Genomic DNA, 22,078 nt, shown 5'->3' on the forward strand with positions numbered 1-22,078 from the left:
CCTCGCCGTCCCCGTGGCCAGTCCAGCCACCACTGTCCTGGCTCCTGCTGGGTAAACACGGTGCCCACGTGATGCCAGGCCTGTAGAGACTCTGGGGCGCACCTTCAGGGATCTCCACTCAGCTCCCCGGGAGCAGCTGCAGCAACAGCGGGACAGGCCACACCAAGGCCCACCTCAGGCCTTGCGTCAAGCCCCTCCTTCCAGCCCGGACGCCGGGCCACGCCTGGTTCTGGGACTCACTCTTTTGGAGGGCGGGTGGGCAAGCAGCTAAGCACCACGGAGTGAGGGACCCAGACCCCAGCGAGGCCCCAGCACACACTTGCTGAATCTTTATTGCACCTTTACCACATTGCAAACTCTTCCACGAAGATGCCGTGAAAGTAACCAGCTGCCCGGCCACATGACTGTGTCACACACGTGCACAGGCTTCCGAAGCAAGTCAGAAGGTGCCCCGAGGCAGCCTGGGCAGCCAGGTAATGACTGGTCCTTCACGTCGCCCGAAAGCTACACGGTGTTCATCTGTTGACGGGAGTCCGTGACAGCCTCAGGAGCCTCCTGCAGCCCCAGACACCTCAGCCCCAGGCAGGGAGGAGAGTTTTTACTGTACGTTCGGTCCAGAGGGGGAGCCCTTCGCAGGGGCACTTGGCCCTGCCGGGTGGCCCTCCGTGTGACTTGCTGGGTGGTCGGGGTCTGCATAGATGTCTCTATTTATGTACATTTACACCAGGTATAAATACAAAATAGTAAGTAAAGGCTTCCTTTCCATACAAAAGGGTGGTGGGCCGCCGCCAGGCCGCCTCTGTCCACGGGGGCGGAGTGCGCTCCCGCCGGCCCGCCCTGGTCTGGAAAGTGAGGACACGCGTCCCCGGGCAGCCCGTCCGCTCCTGCGTTGGCCCGTGTGCCCCGGCAGCTGGCCTGGCCACGGCTCGCGGTCACTACCTCCCAGCAGAGGCTCTGTGCTCGGGGCTGAGGTCGTCCTCCACGACACCGGGCAGCCCGTTCTTCTCCACGCAGTCCCTGACCGCCTGCAGCACGACGCGCAGCCGCCGGTCCAGAGCCTCCAGGTGCGGCCGGTACAGGACGGGGGCCACGCGGTCCCTACGCAGGGACTCAGCCATCAGCAGACTCAGCTTGTACTCCTCCTTAGCCAGGAGCTGCAGCCGCAGGTACGTGGACCTCCTGATCCTGCGGGGAGAATGAAGTCAGGCCGGCACCGGGAGGAAGAGCCTGGCCGTCGCTGCAGCCGCCCCGAGCGCGGTGCCTGCCCAGCCCCTGGCCCACTCCAGCCCCGGCCTCTCAGAAGCACGTGGTGAGGGTCCTGCCTCCAGGAGGGGCCCGGGTGGGCCCAGCGGTGTCCAACGGGCCCCGTTACTCCCGGCAGACAGTAGCGGGGAGGGAGGCAGCCCCGGCTTGGCCTGCTCGTTGTCTGGGCCAGGCGACACAGAGCTGCCCCGGGGCCGAGCAGGTGTTTAGCCCCACAGCCTGTTTCCCCATCTGCTAAAGGAGGGGCCGGGCTGGGAGCCCCGAGAAAGGTGGCAGAGTGGGAGCCCGGGGCTTCGGTGTCTTCCGCTGCAAGGTGGGCTATTACGGTGACACGGAGCTGGGTCCCGGGAGGAGCTCTGGGAACTGCCGGGGTGGGGACAGGAAGGCTCGGCCTGATCTGCGGCCGCGGCTGCGGCAGCATCCGGCCTCCTGTGCAGTGACAGGGCCAGCCCAGGGGTGGGGCCCTCGGGGAGGGGCAGAGCCGCACCTGCAGCACTGCTGTAAAGGCACCAGGATGGAAAGCTCGTCGTGGGAGTATTTTCCAAACCTGCGGGAAGAAGAACAGAGCTGTGGAGAGGCCACTCGCAGGGGGACACCGTGCGCAGAGCCCAGGCACTGGGACGGGAGCATCAGAGCAGGCGGTGCCCGCGTGGGCCCTGCCTGGTGTTGCGGGGGCCTGGCCCCTGCTGTCCAGCCCTGGGTGCAGGGCCTGGGACGAGGCAGGTGCCTGAAAGCGGCCTGACCTTCTGGCCACTGGACTGAGCAGAGGTTCGAAGGGGTGAGTCCGGGCAGAATGAGCGGAGAAGGCTCGAGGGCGGGTCAGCCGGGAGTCTAGCTGCAGGGGCGTCTTCTACAGCTGGGAACGCGTGACCCACAGACGTAACTGCCCAGGTGCCCAGAGCTGATTCCCTGAGGCGTCTGAGAACTTGCAGCTCTGACCGCTGGAGTGGTCTGTCCCCTGCACACACACCCACTGCAGGCCTCAGTCTCCCCAGCTCACAGGCTCACAGGAGTCCTGGCCAGAACCCTGTGTCACATAGGGAGGCCTTTGGGGGCTGGGCCGTCCCTCCCCACAGAGCGCCTGCTCCCCCAGGTCTGGGTGGGGACACGGCCAGCCCTTCGCTGCGTCTGGAAGGACTCACCCTCTCCCATTGTCCAAGTGGATGATAAACGTTTTGTTCCCAAACTTCTCGAAGGTCTCGTAGTGATGGCGGTCCATGTTTCCTGTAGGGACAAGCCTGCTGGGAGCCTGTGTGCAGCTCAGAGGCGTCCCCTCCCTCCCCCGTCTGGCCTCCAAGCTGGCAGAACCGAGTACAAGCAGGACCACGGTGGCTGGATCTGTGTCAGGCGTTCCCAGGGCAGGCCGGTGGCCCCGGACATACCCATGAGGAAGTCGAAGATGGTCATGTCCATGACGTCCAGGATGCGGTGGCTGCTGTCGTAGGGGGGCGTCTGCTTCACCTCCTCGCAGTAGTCAGGGTCTACTTCCCACCTGCAGGGGAGCCGGCATGAGAAGGGCGGGCTCCCCTGTAGACAGGAGGACCCAACCAACCTCTGGGGCTGCCCAGCTCAGTACACTGGGTTCACGGGGCAGCAACAGGCACCGGGTGAGAAAAGGTGTCACCGCAGAACAGAGTGTGGGCAGATGATACCGACCAGCGGCGGGCTAAGGCTGCATTAACAGGAGCATGGGGCTGGGAGGTGATGGAGCTATAGCACGCGGATGCCACGTATTGGGGGGGCCTGGACAGCACACTTGCAAGGACGTCTCCGTGGCTGTAGGGACTGTGTCTCTCTTGCAAGAAGAGCAGAGGTCTGAAGCCTCGTCTTAACACGGACAGATCCCAGAGGCCAGTGAGCACCCAGTTCCCAAGTGAGGGGCCCTTTCTGATCATCTGCTCCCACACACTTGGCCCTGCCATTCCTCACACCGAGCTTGTTCCCTGCTGCAGGTCGGGCAGAAGCCAGCCCTCTGGAGACCCCGGGGAGTCAGGATCCTGGAGTCCCCGCCCAACGTGCGCCCAACTCACTCTGCCTTCTTGCGCTTGTGGTATGAGCGTCGCCAGGGGTTCCGCCAGGTCTTCCTCTTGGCCAGGGCCAGGTCAGGCAGAAAGGCGGCCAGCGAGCCCTCGATCTGGTCTGGCCGCCCGCACAGGGCGTGCTCCGTGGAGCAGTAGTAAGAGCACTCCCCGTAGAAGCAGATGTTGTTGGCTGTGGGTGGGGGACACGCAGGCAGTGGGGCCACTCGGGCAGCGTCCCCATGCCGGCCCCTCCCGGACATCCACCCCACCCTGGGCCAGCGTGTCTGCGCCACATCCGACTCGTCCCTCCCCTGGGCACGGCTCACCCACACTCTCACGCCTGACCTCAGCCGCCTGCTCCAACCCCGCATCACAGACCCTGGGGCCACACAGCTCGGGACTCAGAGCTCGGACCTGAACCCGAGCTCTTCCTCGTTACCCTCGAAACTAAGTCTGGAGTCTGTGGGGATTCTGTCCAGTGGCTTGAAAAAGGCCCTCATACCAAGAAAAAAAAGTGAGACTCAGCCGGCGGGGAGAGGCCTGCAAACCGTAAGCTAGTAAGCATCCAGTATTTGCACACAGAAGAGTTCTTACGTCTCAGTAATGAGAAGATGAACAGCCCCATCAACAAATGGGCAAAGGAGTTCGAAGGGTATTTCTCCAAAGAAAATATAGAAATGGCCAACAAGGACACGGAAAGATGCTCGACAGCGTTAGTCACCAGGGAAATGCAAACCAAGTCCACAGTTTCTCAACCAGGAGGATAGTTTTGATCAAAAGAACAGATAATAACTAGTGTGTTGAGGGTGTGGAAAATTTGGGTCCCTAACACAGTGCTGGTGGGAATGTCAAATGGTGCAGCTGCTGCGAAACACAGTCAGAAAGTTGGACCCAGAACTACCGCATGACCCGGCCATCCCACTCCCAGGCACACGCCCGAGAGGAATGAAGACACATCCACACACACACTTGCACACAGACGTTCACAGCAGGCCACTCCGGCAGTCAGAGCGGAACCAACCCACGTGCTCGTCAAGGGATGGGCGGATAAACGCAGTGCGGTTCATTCATGAAGTGGAACAGTATTAAACCACAGAAGGAATGAAGTGTAACACCTGCTACCACGTGGATGAACCGTGAGCATTACGCCCAGTGGATGAAGCCAGACACCGCTCACGTGAAACGCCGGGAACAGGCAAACCCACGGGGAGACAATGGCAGCTGTCGGGCAGAGCGGGGGTGACTTTGAATAGGGACGGGGTTTCTGCGGGGTGAGCAAATGTCCTGGAATCAGATAGTAGTGACTTGCATAGCACTGAGAATGTACTAAAAACCACTGAGCGGCACACTTCAAATGTTGGCTTGACGACGTGTGGATTATACCCCCACAGAGAAGAGTGATTTGAGAAGCATTGGGCGGGGAGCAGGCTGCAGCCACTCCTCAGTGCTGGGCACGGTGGGTCTGTCCGTGCAGTTACCAACCGAACCATGTCCTCAGGGTCAACCACTTCCTTCCTTTGCTGGGGAAACAAACCCCGAGCCTGGGGTGTGCAGAAACACAGGGCCAGGGCCCCAGGCACCACTGCAGGCCCCCTTCCCTCCAGGGCCAGGGGTCCCCCCTTCTGCTGCACAGCCTGCCCGAGTGACACTTGTGACCTTCTCTGGCTACAGACAGCAGTCACACCCCCTGGAATGGAAGCGCAGGCTCGGCGGCTCCTCTGAACACGCAGAGTCCCAGGCAGGTCGGGACACGGGGATGGGAGACAGCTCCCTCACACCCCCTGCTTCCCCCCCCTCAGGATCTCGCAGCTGCTGCTGAGTCATGACTGTCAGGCGATCAAAGAAAGATCAGCCTGAGATCTCGTCTGTGGAGACACAGTTCAATCTCAGCCCATTGTCAGGAGGAAAATACTTTTCTGAGCCCTGGAATCGGTCCCTCTAACAGCCTAGACTGGCTTTAGATGGACTCATGTGAAAAGACAGGCAGTCCCTTGGGCCCACGGCCTCTTCTTCATCAGAGACCCAAATCCAGTCTCTAAAGGGACGTCCAGGGTGGGGCTCCGATAGCCCGTAGCCTGTAGCTTCTCAGCTGTGCAGCCTCGGGGGAGGCCCTTCACCTCTCTGTGCCTCGGTCTCCCCTGAACGGGGGCTGCAGCAGTTTTGAGGCTGAGTGTTAAACTTGTGACCCGAGGGAGGAGTGAGGGGCCGGTCATGGCAGTGCCCTGCGTGTGGAGAGGAGGGCGCTGGAGGAGGCAGTCCTGGCTCATCTTATAATGACACTCCAGACAGACAGCTGGGGGTGGCCGGGGCCAGATAGCCAGGAGGGCCTGCCTGCTCCAGCCCCAGAGGACTTGGATGAGATGCACTGCCTGTGCAGGGAGCCTCGTCTCTGCGAGGATCAGTGTCGATCAGAGGACCAACACCCGCCAGCCTGAGGGTCCCGGACGGTCCAGGTGCGCCGTTCTCTGCATGTTTCAGGGGTTTGCCGGCTGGAGGCTGCCAAGATGTCACGTGGGGCAGGGCTTCTGGTGGGGGGGGGCGCTGAGGATGCCCGGGTGCAGTTCTGGGAACCCCTCTGGCCCTCAGTGGGACTCTGAGTGGGCACTGACCACAGTGTGTGGACAGAGGCCCAGTGACCACCCAGCCAGACCGCAACCGGCATGGCAGGAAAAGAGCCGATTTAAAAGTGGGGCTGAGTGGCTGGGAGGGGGCAGGAGAGGCTCCTGGGGGGTTCACACGGGGTCCCTGTAGAAGCCCACAGAATTTGCGCAGGAGGACGCGGGCTGATCTCAGGATATGAGGCACGTCCATAGGAATCTGCCAGGAAAGCACGAGGAACGTGTTCCGTAGAAGACGTGGGCTCCAGCCGCTGGCCTCCGCGCAGCCCCACGGTGGCAGGCACTCGGCTGTCCCACAGTCCAACGTAGCCCTGCACCTCCGGCCGCACACTGCTGCCCCGGGCCTGCCGGCAGGAGGGCCGCCTCCACCTCTCACCCCGCGGGCTCCCTGCCCCCACTCAGGCCCCTGGAGGCGGAAGGGAGCTGGTGTGGATTAAAGTCTACAGGGAAGCTCGGCATCTATGGTGAGTTTGGCCTCCGATGGGTGCAGAAGTGCAAGCAGAGCCAGAGTGGTCCAAATGAATCCCGACAGATTTCATTTTCCAAGACGAGGTCAAAGCTGGCTGCTTAAGAGAAAAGCAAACCTCCCCCAGGGCTTTCAGGAAGAGGTCTGGCTGGCAGAGCAGGGCGGTGGGGACACAGACAGTCTGGTCAGAGAGGTGGGTGTCAGGAGCGGCAGACCAAGCTGAGCCTGCGGCCAGCTGCTCCGAGGACAGCGTTCAGGAGTGCGACCCAGGTGGGGAGCTCGGGCGCCAAGCAGGATTCTCGGAGAAACCCGCGGGGCCTGGGAGAGCAGCTGGGAGCTGGGAACCCGAGTGGGTCCAGCTGTCGGAACCGACCAGTCAGAGTGACGGCTCTGCTCAGGGTGAGGACGGGTGTCGGCATGAGGCTGTGTACTTGGGGACAACCAGGGAGACCGACAGTCATGATTCGTGTGGAGGACAGGGTGGGACGCCAGCATCTCAGCTCATCTGCTTAGGCTAACAGCTGACTCCATCTTCTGGTTGTAGAAAGGACTCCCCACTCAAAGCCCAGGCTAAGGCTGCCTTTCCCCAGGAGAACACGGAGCGGGCATCAACTCGGAGGCCCCTCTGCCCCAGAGGAAGTGGAATCCAGTGCAGAAACCCCTTGATTTGTGTCCCTTTCTCAAGATTTCAAACTTCAATCCCTCCCTTTCCTTGTGGCAGGTTACATCATCCCTTCCGCTCAGGGCCCTCAACTGTCGGGGCAGAGCTCAGAAATGAAAGAGAAAATGCGGGGACAGGCAACAGTGTGGGTGACTCTCAAAATAACCACGTCGAGGGAAAGACAAAGAACAGGCCCAAGGCCGCCCAGCCTCCACTGTCAGAAGCAACCCAATGCACAGATGGAAGGTGGCCCCAGGCCGTCTGGGGGGACGCAGGGGCGGGAGGGGACTCTGGGGGACGGACACGGTCACCATCTTGACCGTGGGGATAGTTCAGACTCCAAACGTCAGTTAAACCATTTAAAAATGGGGATGTGGAAACGATGGGCCACCCCAGGGCCTGAGCGAGGAATCCCACGCAGGTGCTCGGCGAGGCTGGGGCGCCTGCCGCTGTGGCTGCGTCACCTGAACCTTCCCACCTGTGCCATGACAGAGGCAGGGGCACACGCCCCCGGACGGGCCTGTCCCACCCATCCACGCGGCTCGGGCACAGGCAAGGCGACCCCGGAAAGCCCTCAAAGACCCCTCCCGACGCACAGGCTCTCACTTTGCCCTTTGGTTTCTGGTCACATGGGTGAGACAGTGACACAAAAGGGAATGAGAAGCCTCCTGCCTTGGGCGGGTGGGTGGGTTTCTGCCCTACTTTCCTCTCTTTACGGGCTCTGAGAGGAGGAGCCAGACGAGGCTCTCGGTGAGCAACGGATGACAAACATGGAGCTTCATGAAATTAAGGACGTGTGGCCTCAGTTCTGATGAATTTGTGAATGCAGCTGAGAAGCGTGCCGAGTATGTCAATCTGAACGTCAGTCTGCAAGAAAGGAGTTTCTAGGCTGGGCTTTTATTCGCCAGCAGGTCTTCAGACACAGACAATCCAGGGCTTATGTGGCTTCTGTTGGCATGAACTAACTGGGGTGGGTGCCAGGCATGGCGGAGGCATTCCTGCAGGGGAGCTGGGGGCGAGGTCCACTCTCTGTGGATCTCGGTGTCCCAGCTGGGTCACTCCACTCTGCTTTGCCAGCATCACTGGGACAACTCAAAATGTTCCAAGATGAAATACAAGAGAGTTCTCCATGGCTCAAGCCTAGTGAGCGTGGGCGCCTGGAACAGCTCAGCGCAGGGCCTGGCACAAAGGAAGTGCTTGGGAAAGGGATGGGCGGATCGTGGAGGCCCAAGTACCACAACTGAAACAGGCTGGGGCAGGTAACTCAGCAGAGCGTGACTTACGTTTATGTGTGCCCTTAAGGTTTATAATATGAAGTCTTGAACGTTTTCATAAATGTCAGCACCTCCTGGTACATGGAGCGTGCAGGGTACCCGAGTGCAAGGGGAACCAGGGTCAACCTTCCAGGGGACCAGGTGAAGTCGCTGCTCCCCGCCGGCACTTGGTGGTAACCTGCCCCTGCCACCACGGGAGGGTCTTGCTGGGGTGTTTTAAATCTGGGGGAGTCCAAAGGACGGAGTTCCCCTCTGGCCGGACCACCTGGAGGAGAACCCCGAAGAGGTGACGAATTTCCTTTTGCCTTTGGTAGAAACAACATCTATGCCAGCCCGGGGGGCGGAGTCAGGAACGATCAAGACTTTTAGACAGGGTGTGTGGCACGCGGTGCAGGGGCAGGTTACCTGGGGAATGAGGTTACCTGGGGAAATGAAGAAGGTTCTCCACAGCTTCTTGTCCCGCGTGACGTCCCGGATCTCCTTGGTCATGTTGACCATCCTACCAGCCACGGGAGGGACCCGGCGGAAGTCCAGGATCCTGGCAGAAGGACAGGGAAAGGAGTCCTCACCTCCATACCCTCCAGCCGCTCCCACCGGAGCTGAGTGGACACCTCACTCTCCTCCGTTAGGCCCAGACCCCTCACGTCGGCTGCCCACCCTCCTCCCCAGCAGCAAGGGGCCTGTGAGGCCACAAAGAATTTGCATTCTGCTGGCAGAGCTGCCCTGAAACAGGTGATCACGGAGGGAAGGGGCCCAGTTTTGCGAGACTCATGACCTTTGGTCTTGCCAGAGAGGCTGATGCCCTGTGAGTGTCCTCTTTTCTCCCCTTTATTCCCGACGGCCGGCTCTCTACCCCGGGTCACCTGGGCAACTCCTGTCGGCCAGGCACACAGCAGGGCACGGCCATGGGGTGACAATGCCACGAGGGTGCCGGCGGGAGGGCTCACCTGTCCAGGTGGAAGGCAGCGATCTCTGCATTGTGCCTCTCGTAATCGGAGAAATAGAAGAAGTCAGGGGGTGTCTCCTGCTCCCTCATTTGCCTGGAGAAAATGGAACAAAACAGAAGTTTATCAAAGAGAAGTCGTCCCAGTGGAAGGGGGCGTGTGGCTCGTACCAACTCCGGGGAGCTGACTGTCGAATTCCCAAGGATTCTGGGAACAAGTCGTTAAATGTAGTCATTGTTAAAAATTAAATTATATAGGGAATTCCCCGGTGGTCCAATGGTCAGGACTCCAAGCTTTCACTGCCGAGGGTGCGGGTTCAATCTCTGGCTGGGGAAGTAAGATCCCACAAGGTGTGTGGCACAGCCAAAAAAAAATAAAAAATAAAAAAAATTATATAAACCTACAGCTAAATAAGTTGCATTTAAGAATAATCACTTAGGGCTTCCCTGGTGGCGCAGTGGTTGAGAGTCCGCCTGCCGATGCAGGGGACGCAGGTTCGTGCCCCGGTCCGGGAAGATCCCACGTGCCGCGGAGCGGCTGGGCCCGTGAGCCATGGCCGCTGAGCCTGCGCGTCCGGAGCCTGTGCTCCGCAACGGGAGAGGCCGCAGCAGTGAGAGGCCCGCGTACCGCAAAAAAATAAATAAATAAAACAACCACTTAGATCTCACGATGTCCCAGCTATTTCCTGAGCTGAGGCTGCTCCTCTTGTCTGCAGGTGGAAACCCGTGCTGGGACACCTGTTCCCAGCCCACCTCTGCGACCTCGTGCTGGGAGCCTGCAGCCTGGAAGTGTCTGCACTGCGGAAATCGGCAGACTCTGCCCATCAGGCTTTAATAACCACAGGGGCTGGTTATTAAATGATGAGCAACACCCCCCACCACCGCCCACCATATGCAGATTCTCGTGAGAGGCTGCTGGTGAGGATGGCCAGGCAGCAGAGGACCCGTCCTGAGCAAGCGACTTCCCCGGGTGTGAGCCGGGGCCCGGGTCAGGTTGTGCAAACTGACCCCAGCCTGCTGTCGCTGCCCGGCCGCTGCCTGCACAGAGGGCTCCCCGGGGGTGTGCAGGAGGCCACGTGCAGGACTCTGCTGAAGGGTGGACGTCACCCTGCAGACATCAGTGCTTAGCAGGCGGCTGGGGGCAAACACGGTGAGGGCCAGGCTTTGACCTCACATTTTGGGGCATTTGCCCACTGTCCAAAGTCATGTGGGAGCAAACACACTCCCTGCATGAGATCCAGGTCCGTTCCGTGCCCTGCCTCCACCGCTGGGGACAATTTCCCCAGGAGGCCACCTGGCGGCACCCAGGGAGGAAACCCAACCTTCAGCCTAATAAGAATTTACCAAATGCCAGCGATCTTCTCTGAGCTGGGAAACAGGTCGGGTGAGAGTCAAGGGCCTCCCATGGTCTGGCCCACACCGCCCACTCAAGGCGGAGGCTGTCCAGTACAGGCGTGAATGCGCCAGCGACAGGAGACTCACCACATTTCCCCAGGTAACTCTCCCAGCCTGGCTTCCCTGAGTCCTCACTCCCCAAAATGCAGCTCGAGTTGGCCAGAGACCGCCTGACCCCGAGCATCTGGACCCAACCGCCAGCCGACATCACTGCTAAGCACACAGGCACACGCACAGGTATTGAGTACTGGAGAGCCACCCTCAGGAAACTGAGGCCACGCAGGGAGGACCAGACCCAGGCCTCAGTCCAGTGGGCTGCACATCCACTGGAGGTTCCCTCGCCCCCTGTGCTCTCAGAGCTCCTGACGGGACTCGCCCCTTTCCCCGTGCTTCCCCAAATGTCACCTGAATCAGCCTTTCCAGAACCAGCCTGTGACTCTGGGAACAGACCAGTGCTCACGATTCCAGCTGGTGTAACTCTGGCCTGGGCAGGACTCTGACTGGGGACCACCCTGGCCTTGCACCAGTCCCTTCGTGAGCCACTTAGGGATACCCTGCAGACGGCTGCTGGTGACCAAGGCACAGGCCACCTAGTCACCCGGCGGAGCTGGAGGTGGCTGGCGTGCATTTCCCAGTCACAGACCCTGCAGGGGGCTGGCACCAGGGCGGGGACTGCTCGGCACCTGGGAGAAGGGAAGGCCACGCTGGCCAGGGCTCCTGAGACATAAGGAAACCAAGTTCAGGCTTCCTGGTGGGATCTCCTGACTTTTAAATGCTGGCAAGTAAATTTCCTTTTTTAAAAAACACTGTGGGTCGAATTAAATATGTGCGCCTCCCTCACTGGAAGCCACCCATGCCCTGGTCTGCAGTGGCTGGAGGACTGGGCATTTCTGAGACTGAAGGTGGTGGCTGACTTAACTGAGAATCCCTGGCTGAGCCTAGCACTGTCTACACAACACTGGTTCTACGGACTTTGACGTTTAAACTGGAAAAGAGCTGGTGCAGATTTAAGTCAGATTTCTTCCCTGCAGACCCCAGAACAGCCCTCCCCGCAAGGCAGCGTCTCCCAATTGCACAGCCTGCAAACCCCACCCGATACATCCCCGGCCTTTTATTTTTTCAGTCTGTCGTGGAATTAAGAATTATTTTCGTTGTAAAATACATCAGAACTCACCACCAGCTCCTGGGGCAGAGTCCCTCAAAGAGAGCCCTACAAAAGTGTATGAAGCTGTGGGCCCTCAGAGTCCCCGGGGCCATGCCCGGGGCTGGCAGCACAGCTCTCGCCTGTGCTGCCGGAGGATCGGCCATTCTCGCCCCACCCAGGGGCTCCGGGTCACCGACTCTGCTTCTCAGCGTGGCCTGCACTGCCCTCCCCAGCCCAGCAGGACTCTCCTCGGTGATGGACATGCTCTACACCTCACAGGCACACCCAGATGTTGGACACAGGACCCGACTTTCACATTTTATTTTAATTAACTTACACATAAACAGGCACATGTGGCTGGTGGCTACTGTCCTGGACAGTGCAGATCTAGAGGACGGCCTTTCTGAGGCCTCTCTGCTCCCTCCGACTGTCCCTCTGCCCGTATACCCTCACGCCTGGGTCCTCCTCTGCCCTCTGTCTCCCAGGCTCTGCCTCTCCACTCAGCTCATGGCTCCCCTGACCCAACAGGGCTCTCTGTCTGCCCCCCCAGTGGACCTTCCTTCTTCCACTTTCTCGGCCAGGCCATCATCACCATCACCAGTGCTTCAGCCTTTGTTCCCTCTCCCTCACCCTGACCCACCCCTCTGAGCAGGTCACACACGTGGAATGCAGGTGGCTCTGAGCCCTGCTGCTCTGGGAAAAGCCCAGCCACTTCCTGAAGGCACTGTGACCGGGCTCCGGAACAGTTCCTGGTACCTTCCCATCTCCCGCCTTGGGGTTTTCCGGTGACCTCTGTCCCCGGGCCATTCACAGGAAGGCAGCTCTGCTCACCTCCTGGCGTCCTTACCAGCCAGTTCACGGCTGGGAGAACTCAGGGAGTCTTGGAGTTTCCATTTATCTGCTGTGGGGAGGATGCTGGCCCATCTCAGGGCGCAGGTGCTGAGCAAGGGATAACCTGGGAGCGTCTGTGGGATGCCAGGGGCCAGCGGCACCGGTCCCACTGTAGAGACTGGGATTTCTTTCCTTGCACTGAGTAGGGAGCAGGTGGACCATGGTCCCCTCCATGGGGGGCCGGCCACCTTCCTGCCACTTCCTGGGCTGCACTGGGAAACAGCAGGTACTTTGGAAAACTACTGAACCCAAAGCACCAGGCAGGAGACTGGACTTGGCTGAGCCGGGTCACCTGGCAGCCTCTCCTTCCTCCAGGTGTCCCGGCGGAAGGTGTGCTCAGGTGCAGGAGGGCAGGTGTGGGGTGCGGCCCGCCCCAGGCTTCTTCCTGGGAGGGGGGCATGGAGATGTGAAAAGGAGACGCTATCGGACCCTCTGGAGCTGGCTGAGCACCCAGGGCTTGCCCTGACGAGGGGCGGAGAGCCCAGGGGCCAGGGACCAGCATTTCCTGGAAGGGCACCTGCAGCCCAGGAGTCACGGCCCTCCCCCACCCTGGCCTCGGGACTGCAAGGCAGGGAAATGAAAAGGTGTTAAGGCTGATGACTTCCTGGTCAAACAGCAGCTGAGGAATGAGGCAAACCACGGATTTAGTGTCTGTTGAAGTGAAAGATGGCCTTGGCAACGGCGACTGGGGTTGAAAAGGGAAGAAAGGTAGAAACTGGTGGAAGTGGGAAGGGCCAGGGTCCGAGGTAGGTTCGGGTCCGCTCCTCCTGTCAGGAAGGCCCTGGAACTTCACACTCCACCTGGCTCAGACAGTCAGATGGAGCCCCAAGGCCACCAGAAAGCAGGCCCTGGAGGGCGGTCCCTGATACCCTCAAAGCCCAGACCCGCTAAACCCTAGTGAGAGGCTGCTTGGGACCAGTTCTCGGGGCCTCCTGCATGTCCCTCTCCCCTTCCTCTCCAGAGCTGACCACACCCAAACCCCCTTCCTTTAGAGGGACTTCCCTTAGCTCGGAAGGAAGCACAATACTACGTGATAGTGGTTATTCATACTAAAGTGAGAATGACTGCTATGTTGACCTCTCCCAGGAAATCTGTGCTCTGAATCCCCAGAATCTGTGAATACGGCTACCTTAAATGGCAAGAGGAACTTTGCAGATGTGATTTAGTTAAGGATCTTGAGAGGAGGAGATGATCCTGGATTATCTGCATGGGCCCTATGTCATCAAAAGGGTCCTTATTAGAGGGAAGCACAGGGAGATCTGAAGCCAGAAGAGGCTACACTGGCGGCCCTGAAGATGGAGGCTTGGGGTGGGGGGGAATCTGTTTCCTTCTCTAGCTTCTAGAGGCGCCTGCATTCCTCGGCAGAAAGCCAACTCCAGAGCCTCCAGAAGCCCACAGCCCACAGATCCATTTTAGATTTCGGACCTCCAGGACCGTAAGAGACCAAGCTTGTGTTGCTTTAAGCCACTAAATTTGTGGTAATTTTTTACCACAGGAACAGGGAAGGCGTATGGAATCTTTGGCAACACGAAAGCAGGACAAAGGACACAGTGATTTAGCAACCTTGGAGAGGTTGTGAAATTCCGTCTGTTTCCTCCAGATCTGGTCATGCTGAAATGCATTACACTTTTAAGAAGTGACGCAGACGTTTTGAGAGAAGCACCTCTGTTTTCACATAAGCTGAGGGGGCAGAATCCGACGCGCATCGTGGGCCCTCCCTGGGCTGCACGATTTGTGCTTGGGGCGCCCCTCAAGGCTCTGATCTTTGCCCCTGTTTTAATGACACAGACGTCTGAGGTTGGGAAAGGGCGAGTGACGTCTGCAGAGTCACATGGCTGGAAATGGCCGGCCCTGGGTCAGGACCCGGGTGTCTGACCCAGTCCTAGGCTCTTTCTTTAGGCCCCAAAGTCAGACATGGCTCCGGGTGTGGGTCTCGAAAGCCTGCGTTTCCTCTGGGATCAGAACCGCCTCTGGGCACAGCGAGGCCGGAAGACGCTGGCTGCCAGCCGCCAGGTCAGGTGCCTAGGCTCACAGGGGACAAGGGGCTGCAGCCCCAGAGGTTCGGCTGCAAGAACCGTCCCCATGTCCCCAAGAAAGGTCCTGGTTCCTGGTGGGAGGAAGGGCCCACCAGTGCGTCCAGTTCCTGCCAGACGCTTGGCCCAGCTCCCAGCAGGTCTGCACCGCTGCACCCCTCTTAACAGCTGTCAGACCCCTTGTCCCTCCCACAGACCAACAGCCCCCCTGCTGACCTCACTGCTACTGCCAACATCTCAGCATTCTTTCACTTGTGGGAAAACAGAAAACTTTTGCTCTGATTGAAAGCAGAGTAAGTTGGCAGCTTATGACCAAACCCACGAAGGGATAAAAGCCAACATTTATCCAGCTCTTACTCTGAGCTGAGCGCCCTGCTAAGTGCTTTCCGCGCGTTCACTCTCTGCGTCCTCACGACCCCTGTGAAGTGTCCCCGTCCTACAGACAAGGACACAGCCAGTGAGAGGTTTCAGCTCACCAACAGAGAGGTCCCGATACAGGGCCCAGCGCTGAGGTCCAATGCCCTGCGTTAGTCCAAGGGGACCCCCGGATTGAGATGGGGGGACTGGGGTGGGGAGTGGGCTGGACCATATTCTCTTCACTGGACACTTGGGGAGGACAACTGGTGGGGAAGGGTCTGCTCACACAGGCCTGCCCGGGCTGCCACCCTCTCCAGGCTGACGGAGCAGGTGCGCCCTTGGTGCCTCTGTGAAGTGGGGCAGGTAAGACGGCTCAGGGGTGACGCCGCCAGGGGGAGCAGAGCCCCGCCGTGCCCCTGCTGCTGGCTGCCCCACCAACCCGTGCCGAGTTGCACACGGCGAGCCAAGGCCAGTTGAACGGGGATGCGGGAGCCAGGAGAGAGAACGGCAAACCGTTGGGTGAAACTTTGGAAAAAGGGCAACGGTGCAATTTGCCCAGGGCACACACAGCCGTCACAAGGCTTTTCCGTGTCCTTGTCAGAGCTAAGGGCCCCCGAGATCCCTGAGCCCAGATGGGAAACTGAGGCCCAGAGAGAGGTGGGCCACACATACACCTCTTGTGTGTCGTGCAGAAGGACCGGCATCCCAGGCCCAGCAAGAGAGGCAGAACGAACGAGAGCGTCTCCAAGGCCACGTGAGAATCGCGAAAGGCACCCCTTCAGGTGTCTGCAGGTACCCGCTCGGCCCCGGAGATGCTCACAGACGGACGGCGGTGCTCCCGGGGGTCCTCCCCTGGGTCCCCGTGCACCCAGCCTCCTCTGACCCTCTTCTATCCATTATTCAGTAAGCTACTGATGACAGCAAACCCTCCTGTAGAACTTTCTAGCACCTGGCTCTGCTGTCAACGCTCCACTCACACTGACGCACGCAGGTCAGGACTCTGGGAGGCAGGCAGTGTGACTAGACCCACCTCACAGGTGAGGCACTGTAGCCGGGTCACGTGCTGGGAAGCGGCAAAGCCGGGCGAGGCACGTGGACCGGAGATCCTGGCGGCGTCTGTATCCCCACCGCCTCCTCCTAGTTCCAGGAGCTGGGGGCCCAGGAGGCGCGTGGATGGGTGTCCTGCAGCTGCTGTAACAGATGCCCACAGACGTGCTTCACACAACAGGAGTTCACCCCTCACGGTTCTGAGGACCGGGGTCCAAAATCAGGGCGTGGGCGGGTCGCACTCCCCCCAGGGGCTCCGGGGGTGGCGGGTCCCTCCAGCCTCTTCCAGCTTCCTCGGCCCCAGCTCTGCCTCCATCACCATATCCCTCCTCTGGTTTCTCTGGGTCCAAAGCAAGGACACACGTGACTGCATTTCGGGCCCATCCAGGGGTCCAAGGTGACCACCTCGCCCCAAGATCCTGACTCCATCACTTCTGCAAAGACCCTTGTCCTAACCAGGTGGCCTGATGTCCTGGGGGCAGAGGCCACCGCAGGGACGAGGCTCTGGCTCCCGTCCCCGGGCCAACCTCGGGGGCAAAACACCCAACGAGACAGACGCTTGCTCGTTCCTCCAAAATGCGCAGTGGATCCGGACTCACCCGGCGCAGGCGAGGAGGCAGAAATCAGCCTTTCTTTCTCGGACAATCTTCCCATCACTCACACGACAGCAAGCGAGCACCTTGTCATTAAGGAGATATACTAAGCTGTTTAGTATCAGGTTTTCGGCTGGTAGACATTCTGGAAGGGAGAGGAGGCCGCTCCCTGGCAGTTACCTCGGCGAGACCTTTCTGTCAGTATCTCCTGCCAGTTGTGGCAACGCTTGTCCTGGCCCCTGCGGGGGTGGGGATCTGTTTGGTAAAAACACGCTCTTCCTATTGAGAACCTCCAGCACCTGTTGTCCACTCCTACCAACCTATTTTCTTTGGGGGGAGGATTTCCCTGAAGGCTATGGGCCTCATAATGACCACACCCAGGGACGGGTTCCCCCAGCATCTTGTTACTCGCCCACAGACCTGCCCATGCCTCGACCGGCCACGCCGTGAGCCACAGCCAGAGCATCAGGACCAATCAGCGATTTGCCGCCATCAGGTGATCACGAGGGGCCTTCACACCCGCTGACCCCCTCCCCTTGGGTCTCCAAGAGACATGGCGACAGCTCTTCAAAGTAGGACACAGGGGACAAGTTGCTCATTTATGGTTGGGTGGAAAAATTAACTCAGAAGAGACTCAAACCTCTTATGGTCAATTTCATGAAAACCAATTAAAAAACAATTCAAAGATCTGTAACTGCAAAGAAAGTCTGAAGTCGTTTCCATTTAAAAATAATTGCAGTGACTCAGACTTGCGTTCCAAAGCAAAGGGTCGGGGCGGGGTGGGGGGTGGCGGGGGGGAGAGATTTGCTTGAAAGTTTAAGATCTATTGTGTTTTAAATACTTTTCTCTCTGCTCATCTGGAATTTGGGGACGTGACTAAGGAATGACATTAGAGTGCAAATGAATGCTCTGTCCCTGGCAACCATGAACACAGGCCCCCTAGTTCTTCTTTCCGTACTTAAGCCTCCGTTGCTCATCTTTTTATTCAAGGTAAAAAAAGATGCTCAAATCTACTAAACCGTGTATTAAATATTTAGCACCAAGGCTACTGCTGTGATGTTGTTTTTCCTGCTGAAGGAAAAACAAAGTCAATCCCGAGCGTAGGGTCGATTCCAGCTTATTTTCGAGGCTTTTTAAGGAGATGTCAGGTCTGCAAAATTTCCTTTTACGGTGTAAAACACAACCAGCTGACCAAACTGCTCTTGAGATGCCCGACTCGGTTTCTTCTCTGGCATGTGGGAATGAAGACCAGAGTTTCTTTCCTTCTTCTCACCTTCTGCCCCTTTCACGATAGCCCAGTGACGGCCCCCAGAGACCCTAACACCAGGGAGAATCTCCACGCTGCCGCTCAGGAGGATGTTTTCGGAAAAAATGACTTGCTTGCATTGATTTGAGCAAAGGGGATAATCTTTTCCAGAAGCTTCCAGGGAAACATTTGTCATGGTCAGCTGGGGCGGGCGTCCTGACGAGGCTGGGGGGACTGGGAGATGGCACAGCTCCCCACCTGCTCGACAGCAGCCAGAACTGCGCCCTCTGCAGGTTGTACTAACTTCTTACCTTTACCCACTTCCCTGCCTGCCTCCAGTAGTTTCCTTTTTCTTTTCTTTCGTCAAGCAAAGGAATCCCAGCTGCAGGAACAGCCGTGGTCGCCCGAGTCAGGGAGCTGTGGCCGCTGGTGAAACAGCAGGGTGTTTGGGGAGCCTCAGTGGCCGGGCCCTGGCCACTCGAGCCCACGCACAGTGGCGGCCCAGCATAACGGCCAGGCCAGCCACAGGGAGCCACCCGGGAACCTGGGGCGGGCGGTCCCCTTGGCCACGACGCTGGCCTCGCAGCTCTGCGGGCAGCCGTTCCCTCCCTGGGCCTCTGGGTCCTGTCTGAACGGGTTAGGATGACGAGCCCCCGGGGCTGCAGTGGGGACCAGCTCAATGAATCCTCCCGGCGCTCAAGCATGCCAGCGCCCAGGGCACGTGGCAGGCGGTGGTGCTGCGCTGCCTCGGACCCTTGGGAGCCTCTGACTGGGCAGCATCAGGCCAGCCCTTCCTGGGGGCCTAGGAGCTCAGCTGGTCGGGGCAACCATGTCCTCCACATGGGGACACGGGGACGCTTGGACCCCGGGGAGAAGGCTTGCAGTGGACCCTGGAAGCGAAGCAAAGATTGGAGCGGGAGAAGCCCCTTCTCCAGAGACCCTTCCCCGAGGCCCGGCACCATGCTCCTCAGGCAACAACCCCCCACGTCTCAGGTGAGCCCCTCTGTCCCCCAGAGTCTTCTCCTGCCCTCTCGTTTCCTCAAGACACTCACTCTCAGTGATGGTGGATCTCGAAGGTGGACAGCTGAGACTCCCCAGTGTGCTGTCGGGCAGAGAGCCCAGGGTGGCCGTGCAGGCTCAGCTGGGGTCCTGGCTGCTCTGCCCCGAGCCTCCACTGGGCCAACAGCTCTGCTCTGCTGCTGACAAGCTTGGGAGAGTCTCTCAAAAGCCTGTAATGGGTTGTTACTCGTTTTTCAATTAATAAAGTCCACGGCTTTCTGACTATAAAAATAACCCATGAAATTGGAGACAACCTAAGTGTCCTACAACTGGGGGCCTGTAAGGCGATCAACCACGTGAGACATGGTGTCTGTTCATCACTCCCAGTGGCACGGGGAGGGCACCGTGGAGACGCACCAAAGACCAAGGACTGGACCTGGAATAGCTGCTGGAGAGCCCCCTGCACGCTCAGACCCTCACAGGCCAACCGCAGGACCCGTCCACCCACCCCCGTCACAGGGCCTGTGCTGGCCGAGGAGGCCCCCCTGGGCCTGGTGCACTGGGCTCTGCAGCTCTGGACGTTTTCTGTTTGCACCACCCGCAGAGGCCAGGATGGCCCTCAGAGGTCCCGCTCCTTCCTGCAGGGGCCACGTGGGGACACCAGGTGCTGCTCTGAGCCCGCGGGAGCCCCGCACAGGGTCCCTGCCGGGCTGTACACGTTAACTGCAGGAGTTTGGCGCCCGAAGCTCCCCTGAGTCCACTAGGCCCTGTGCGTATTGGAGACATAGATGGTCACACCCAGGGCTCAGTGGGAGTCAACTGAGGTTGTGGACAAACTGCAGGGCACTGGGCAGCCCCGGATATGGAGCGCAGGTGGGGCCCTCCCCCAAGGTAAGTGCAGGAAGGGGACTCTGGGCGCCAGCAACCAGCTGAGGTGATGAGACCAGGCCAGCGGGGTGCAGAGCTCCAGAACGACCCGGCGACCCCATCTGTACTTAAATCCCACAGTGGCTCAGAGAGGGAACGGCCAGCCCGGCTGCCCTGCTGTGTTCCTAGTGTGGCCCCTGTCACCGGCAAGGACGCCGAGGCCCAGGGGAGCTCAGGGCCCACAGGAGGTGGCACCTGCCTCTCTCAGCAAAGGAGGCAGCTCTGTGGCTCACAGCCCAGCCCCCGCTGTACAGGATCCATACGGCATGTCTGACGGGAGCATCAAGAGATTAAATATAGGAGAGGCGCTGTCTGACTCATATATAAATCGGTCCTGGAGACCAACACGCAGTACAGGGTCATGGACAACAAAACTGCATTTTACACGTTAATCTGGGATAGCCGCTCAGCATGCAAGGCCGTAGCGGCACCTGTGCTGCAGTAACAACGTGGCCATGGCTCCCGCTCTGGCAGCCAGGAGCCTCTTTAAATCCTCTCCTCGTAAAAGTGATGAGTGCAAATAGCGTGCAATGGTTTCATGCTTTGATAACGAGGCACCGAGCCCCAGGTCCACGGACGCGGTGGCCACGTGGGGACCACGGAGAACGCCACCGTAGACCCTCTGCCTGCCAGCCCTGGAGGGAGGGGGGAGGGAGGAGGTGTCAGGGGAGAGCCAGCCCCTCCAGTCGCCTCCCACATAACTGTTCCAGGGACAGATAACCTCACAGAGTCAAGCCCCTTGCGACTCCTGCCCTGTGTTGCCCCAGAGAAGCTCGCCCCACGAGGTTGTAGCAAGTGGGCTCCCCCGGGCCTGTGCTCACGACAGCTGGATGCGGTCCTAGTGAGGAGGCGCCCCAGCGAGGGGCAGGGCCTGCTCAGGGCCAGGCGGTGGGTCTGGACCACCGTGTCACTAACCCAGAGGCAGTGCAAGCACTGGGAAGACAGCCGAGAGGGCGCCCGTCTGAGCGTCGCACCCCGCTGGACGCACTGGTCATCGGGAGGCCCTGGTGGGGCCTGGAGGGCAGGCGGTTCAGTGAGGCTGCCCGCTCGCGCCCCTGGGCCCCAGCGCGGGCCTGAGCAGGGCTCAGCAGGCTGAGGTGCAAGTCACCAGGGGAGGCCCTGCCCTCCAGCACTTCCTGTTCTCAGGCCCGCGCTGCCCCCGGTGGGCCAGGCTGGGGGTGGGGGGCGGCTCGCGTTTCTGCGGTGAGAAGGGCTGGCTGGCCAGAAGGGGTTTCTGCAGCTGCCTCTGTGCGTGCACCTCAGCTACAAGGAGCTCCTGGGCCTCAAAGAGCTGCTCAGGGATGGTTTGGTTTCTCCGGGAGATGCGCGCAGGCACACACACACACACACACACACACACACACACACACACCCCTGTTCTTTGCAAAAGTAATGCAGGTACTTAGAGCCTCTTCACATGCGATGCCTCTGGGAGGAGTGGGCAGCATGGGCGCCTCCCCAGCAGAGACCCCGGGTCCAGGGTCCCCGGACGGCCGAGCCTCGGCCTGACGGTGCCTGAGAGGCCTGGGACCTGACGTCCAAGACACTGGAACCAAGCCCTGGCCGGCCTCCCACGCCCGATTCACGTTTAAACCCCCTGAGCCTCAATTTCCTCCTCCTTGAAGGAGGGCTGGTGGTAAAATTAAAACATGACGTGTCAGCTACAGGGGCACTGGCTTCGCCGGCCAGAGTGGAGGCTGTCAAACCCTAACAGACCTGAGAAGGTGAGGGAACGGGTCTCACTGGCGTGGACAGCGTGGCCGAGCGTGGTAGCCTCAGGGAGACCAGCCGTGGCACGAACAAGGAGCGCGTGGTGGGCACAGGCAGCCATGTGTCCCTGCAGGGCGGGCAGCAGCCCCCGGACGGACGTGCAGACCCAGGCCCCTCTGCCCGCAAAGCCACACACGCGGCTGTCCCTCCAGACCAAGGCTCCCAGAGCAGGACAGGTGGGAGCTGCTGCCCGCAAACAAAGGGAGTGAGGCCCCAGGGGCCAGAAGTGGGGTTAGGCCTGGCCTGGTCCAGAGGGACAGGGCATTCACGGCCTGCGACCTGTCCAGGCTCCGTGTACGGCCATCACAGACACTGGCATCAAGCCTGGGTGCCACACCCTGCCCTGGAATGAGCTGCTGGAGTGTAGACCACAGGATGGCTGCCCTGGACAGCGGCTCTACTGAAGCCAAGCTGAACAGAGCCCGACCCT

General features: G+C 59.8%; 1 protein-coding gene across 1 annotated transcript in view; it reads right to left on the minus strand.

The window, feature by feature from the left end:
- Positions 1–307: 307 nt before the first annotated feature.
- The window catches only part of FAM20C (FAM20C golgi associated secretory pathway kinase), a 37,091-nt gene continuing 15,320 nt past the window's right edge, over positions 308–22,078 (minus strand). Inside the window, exons 4-10 of the mRNA XM_004268994.4 lie at positions 9,251–9,343; positions 8,726–8,841; positions 3,294–3,474; positions 2,646–2,755; positions 2,406–2,487; positions 1,751–1,810; positions 308–1,185 (exon numbers count right to left, since the gene is read on the minus strand). Coding sequence (XP_004269042.1) covers positions 936–1,185; positions 1,751–1,810; positions 2,406–2,487; positions 2,646–2,755; positions 3,294–3,474; positions 8,726–8,841; positions 9,251–9,343 — 892 coding nt within the window. The 3' untranslated portion in view covers positions 308–935. The remainder of the gene's footprint in view (positions 1,186–1,750; positions 1,811–2,405; positions 2,488–2,645; positions 2,756–3,293; positions 3,475–8,725; positions 8,842–9,250; positions 9,344–22,078) is intronic.

Source organism: Orcinus orca, chromosome 16 (assembly GCF_937001465.1).
Source record: "Orcinus orca chromosome 16, mOrcOrc1.1, whole genome shotgun sequence".
Taxonomy (NCBI): domain Eukaryota; kingdom Metazoa; phylum Chordata; class Mammalia; order Artiodactyla; family Delphinidae; genus Orcinus; species Orcinus orca.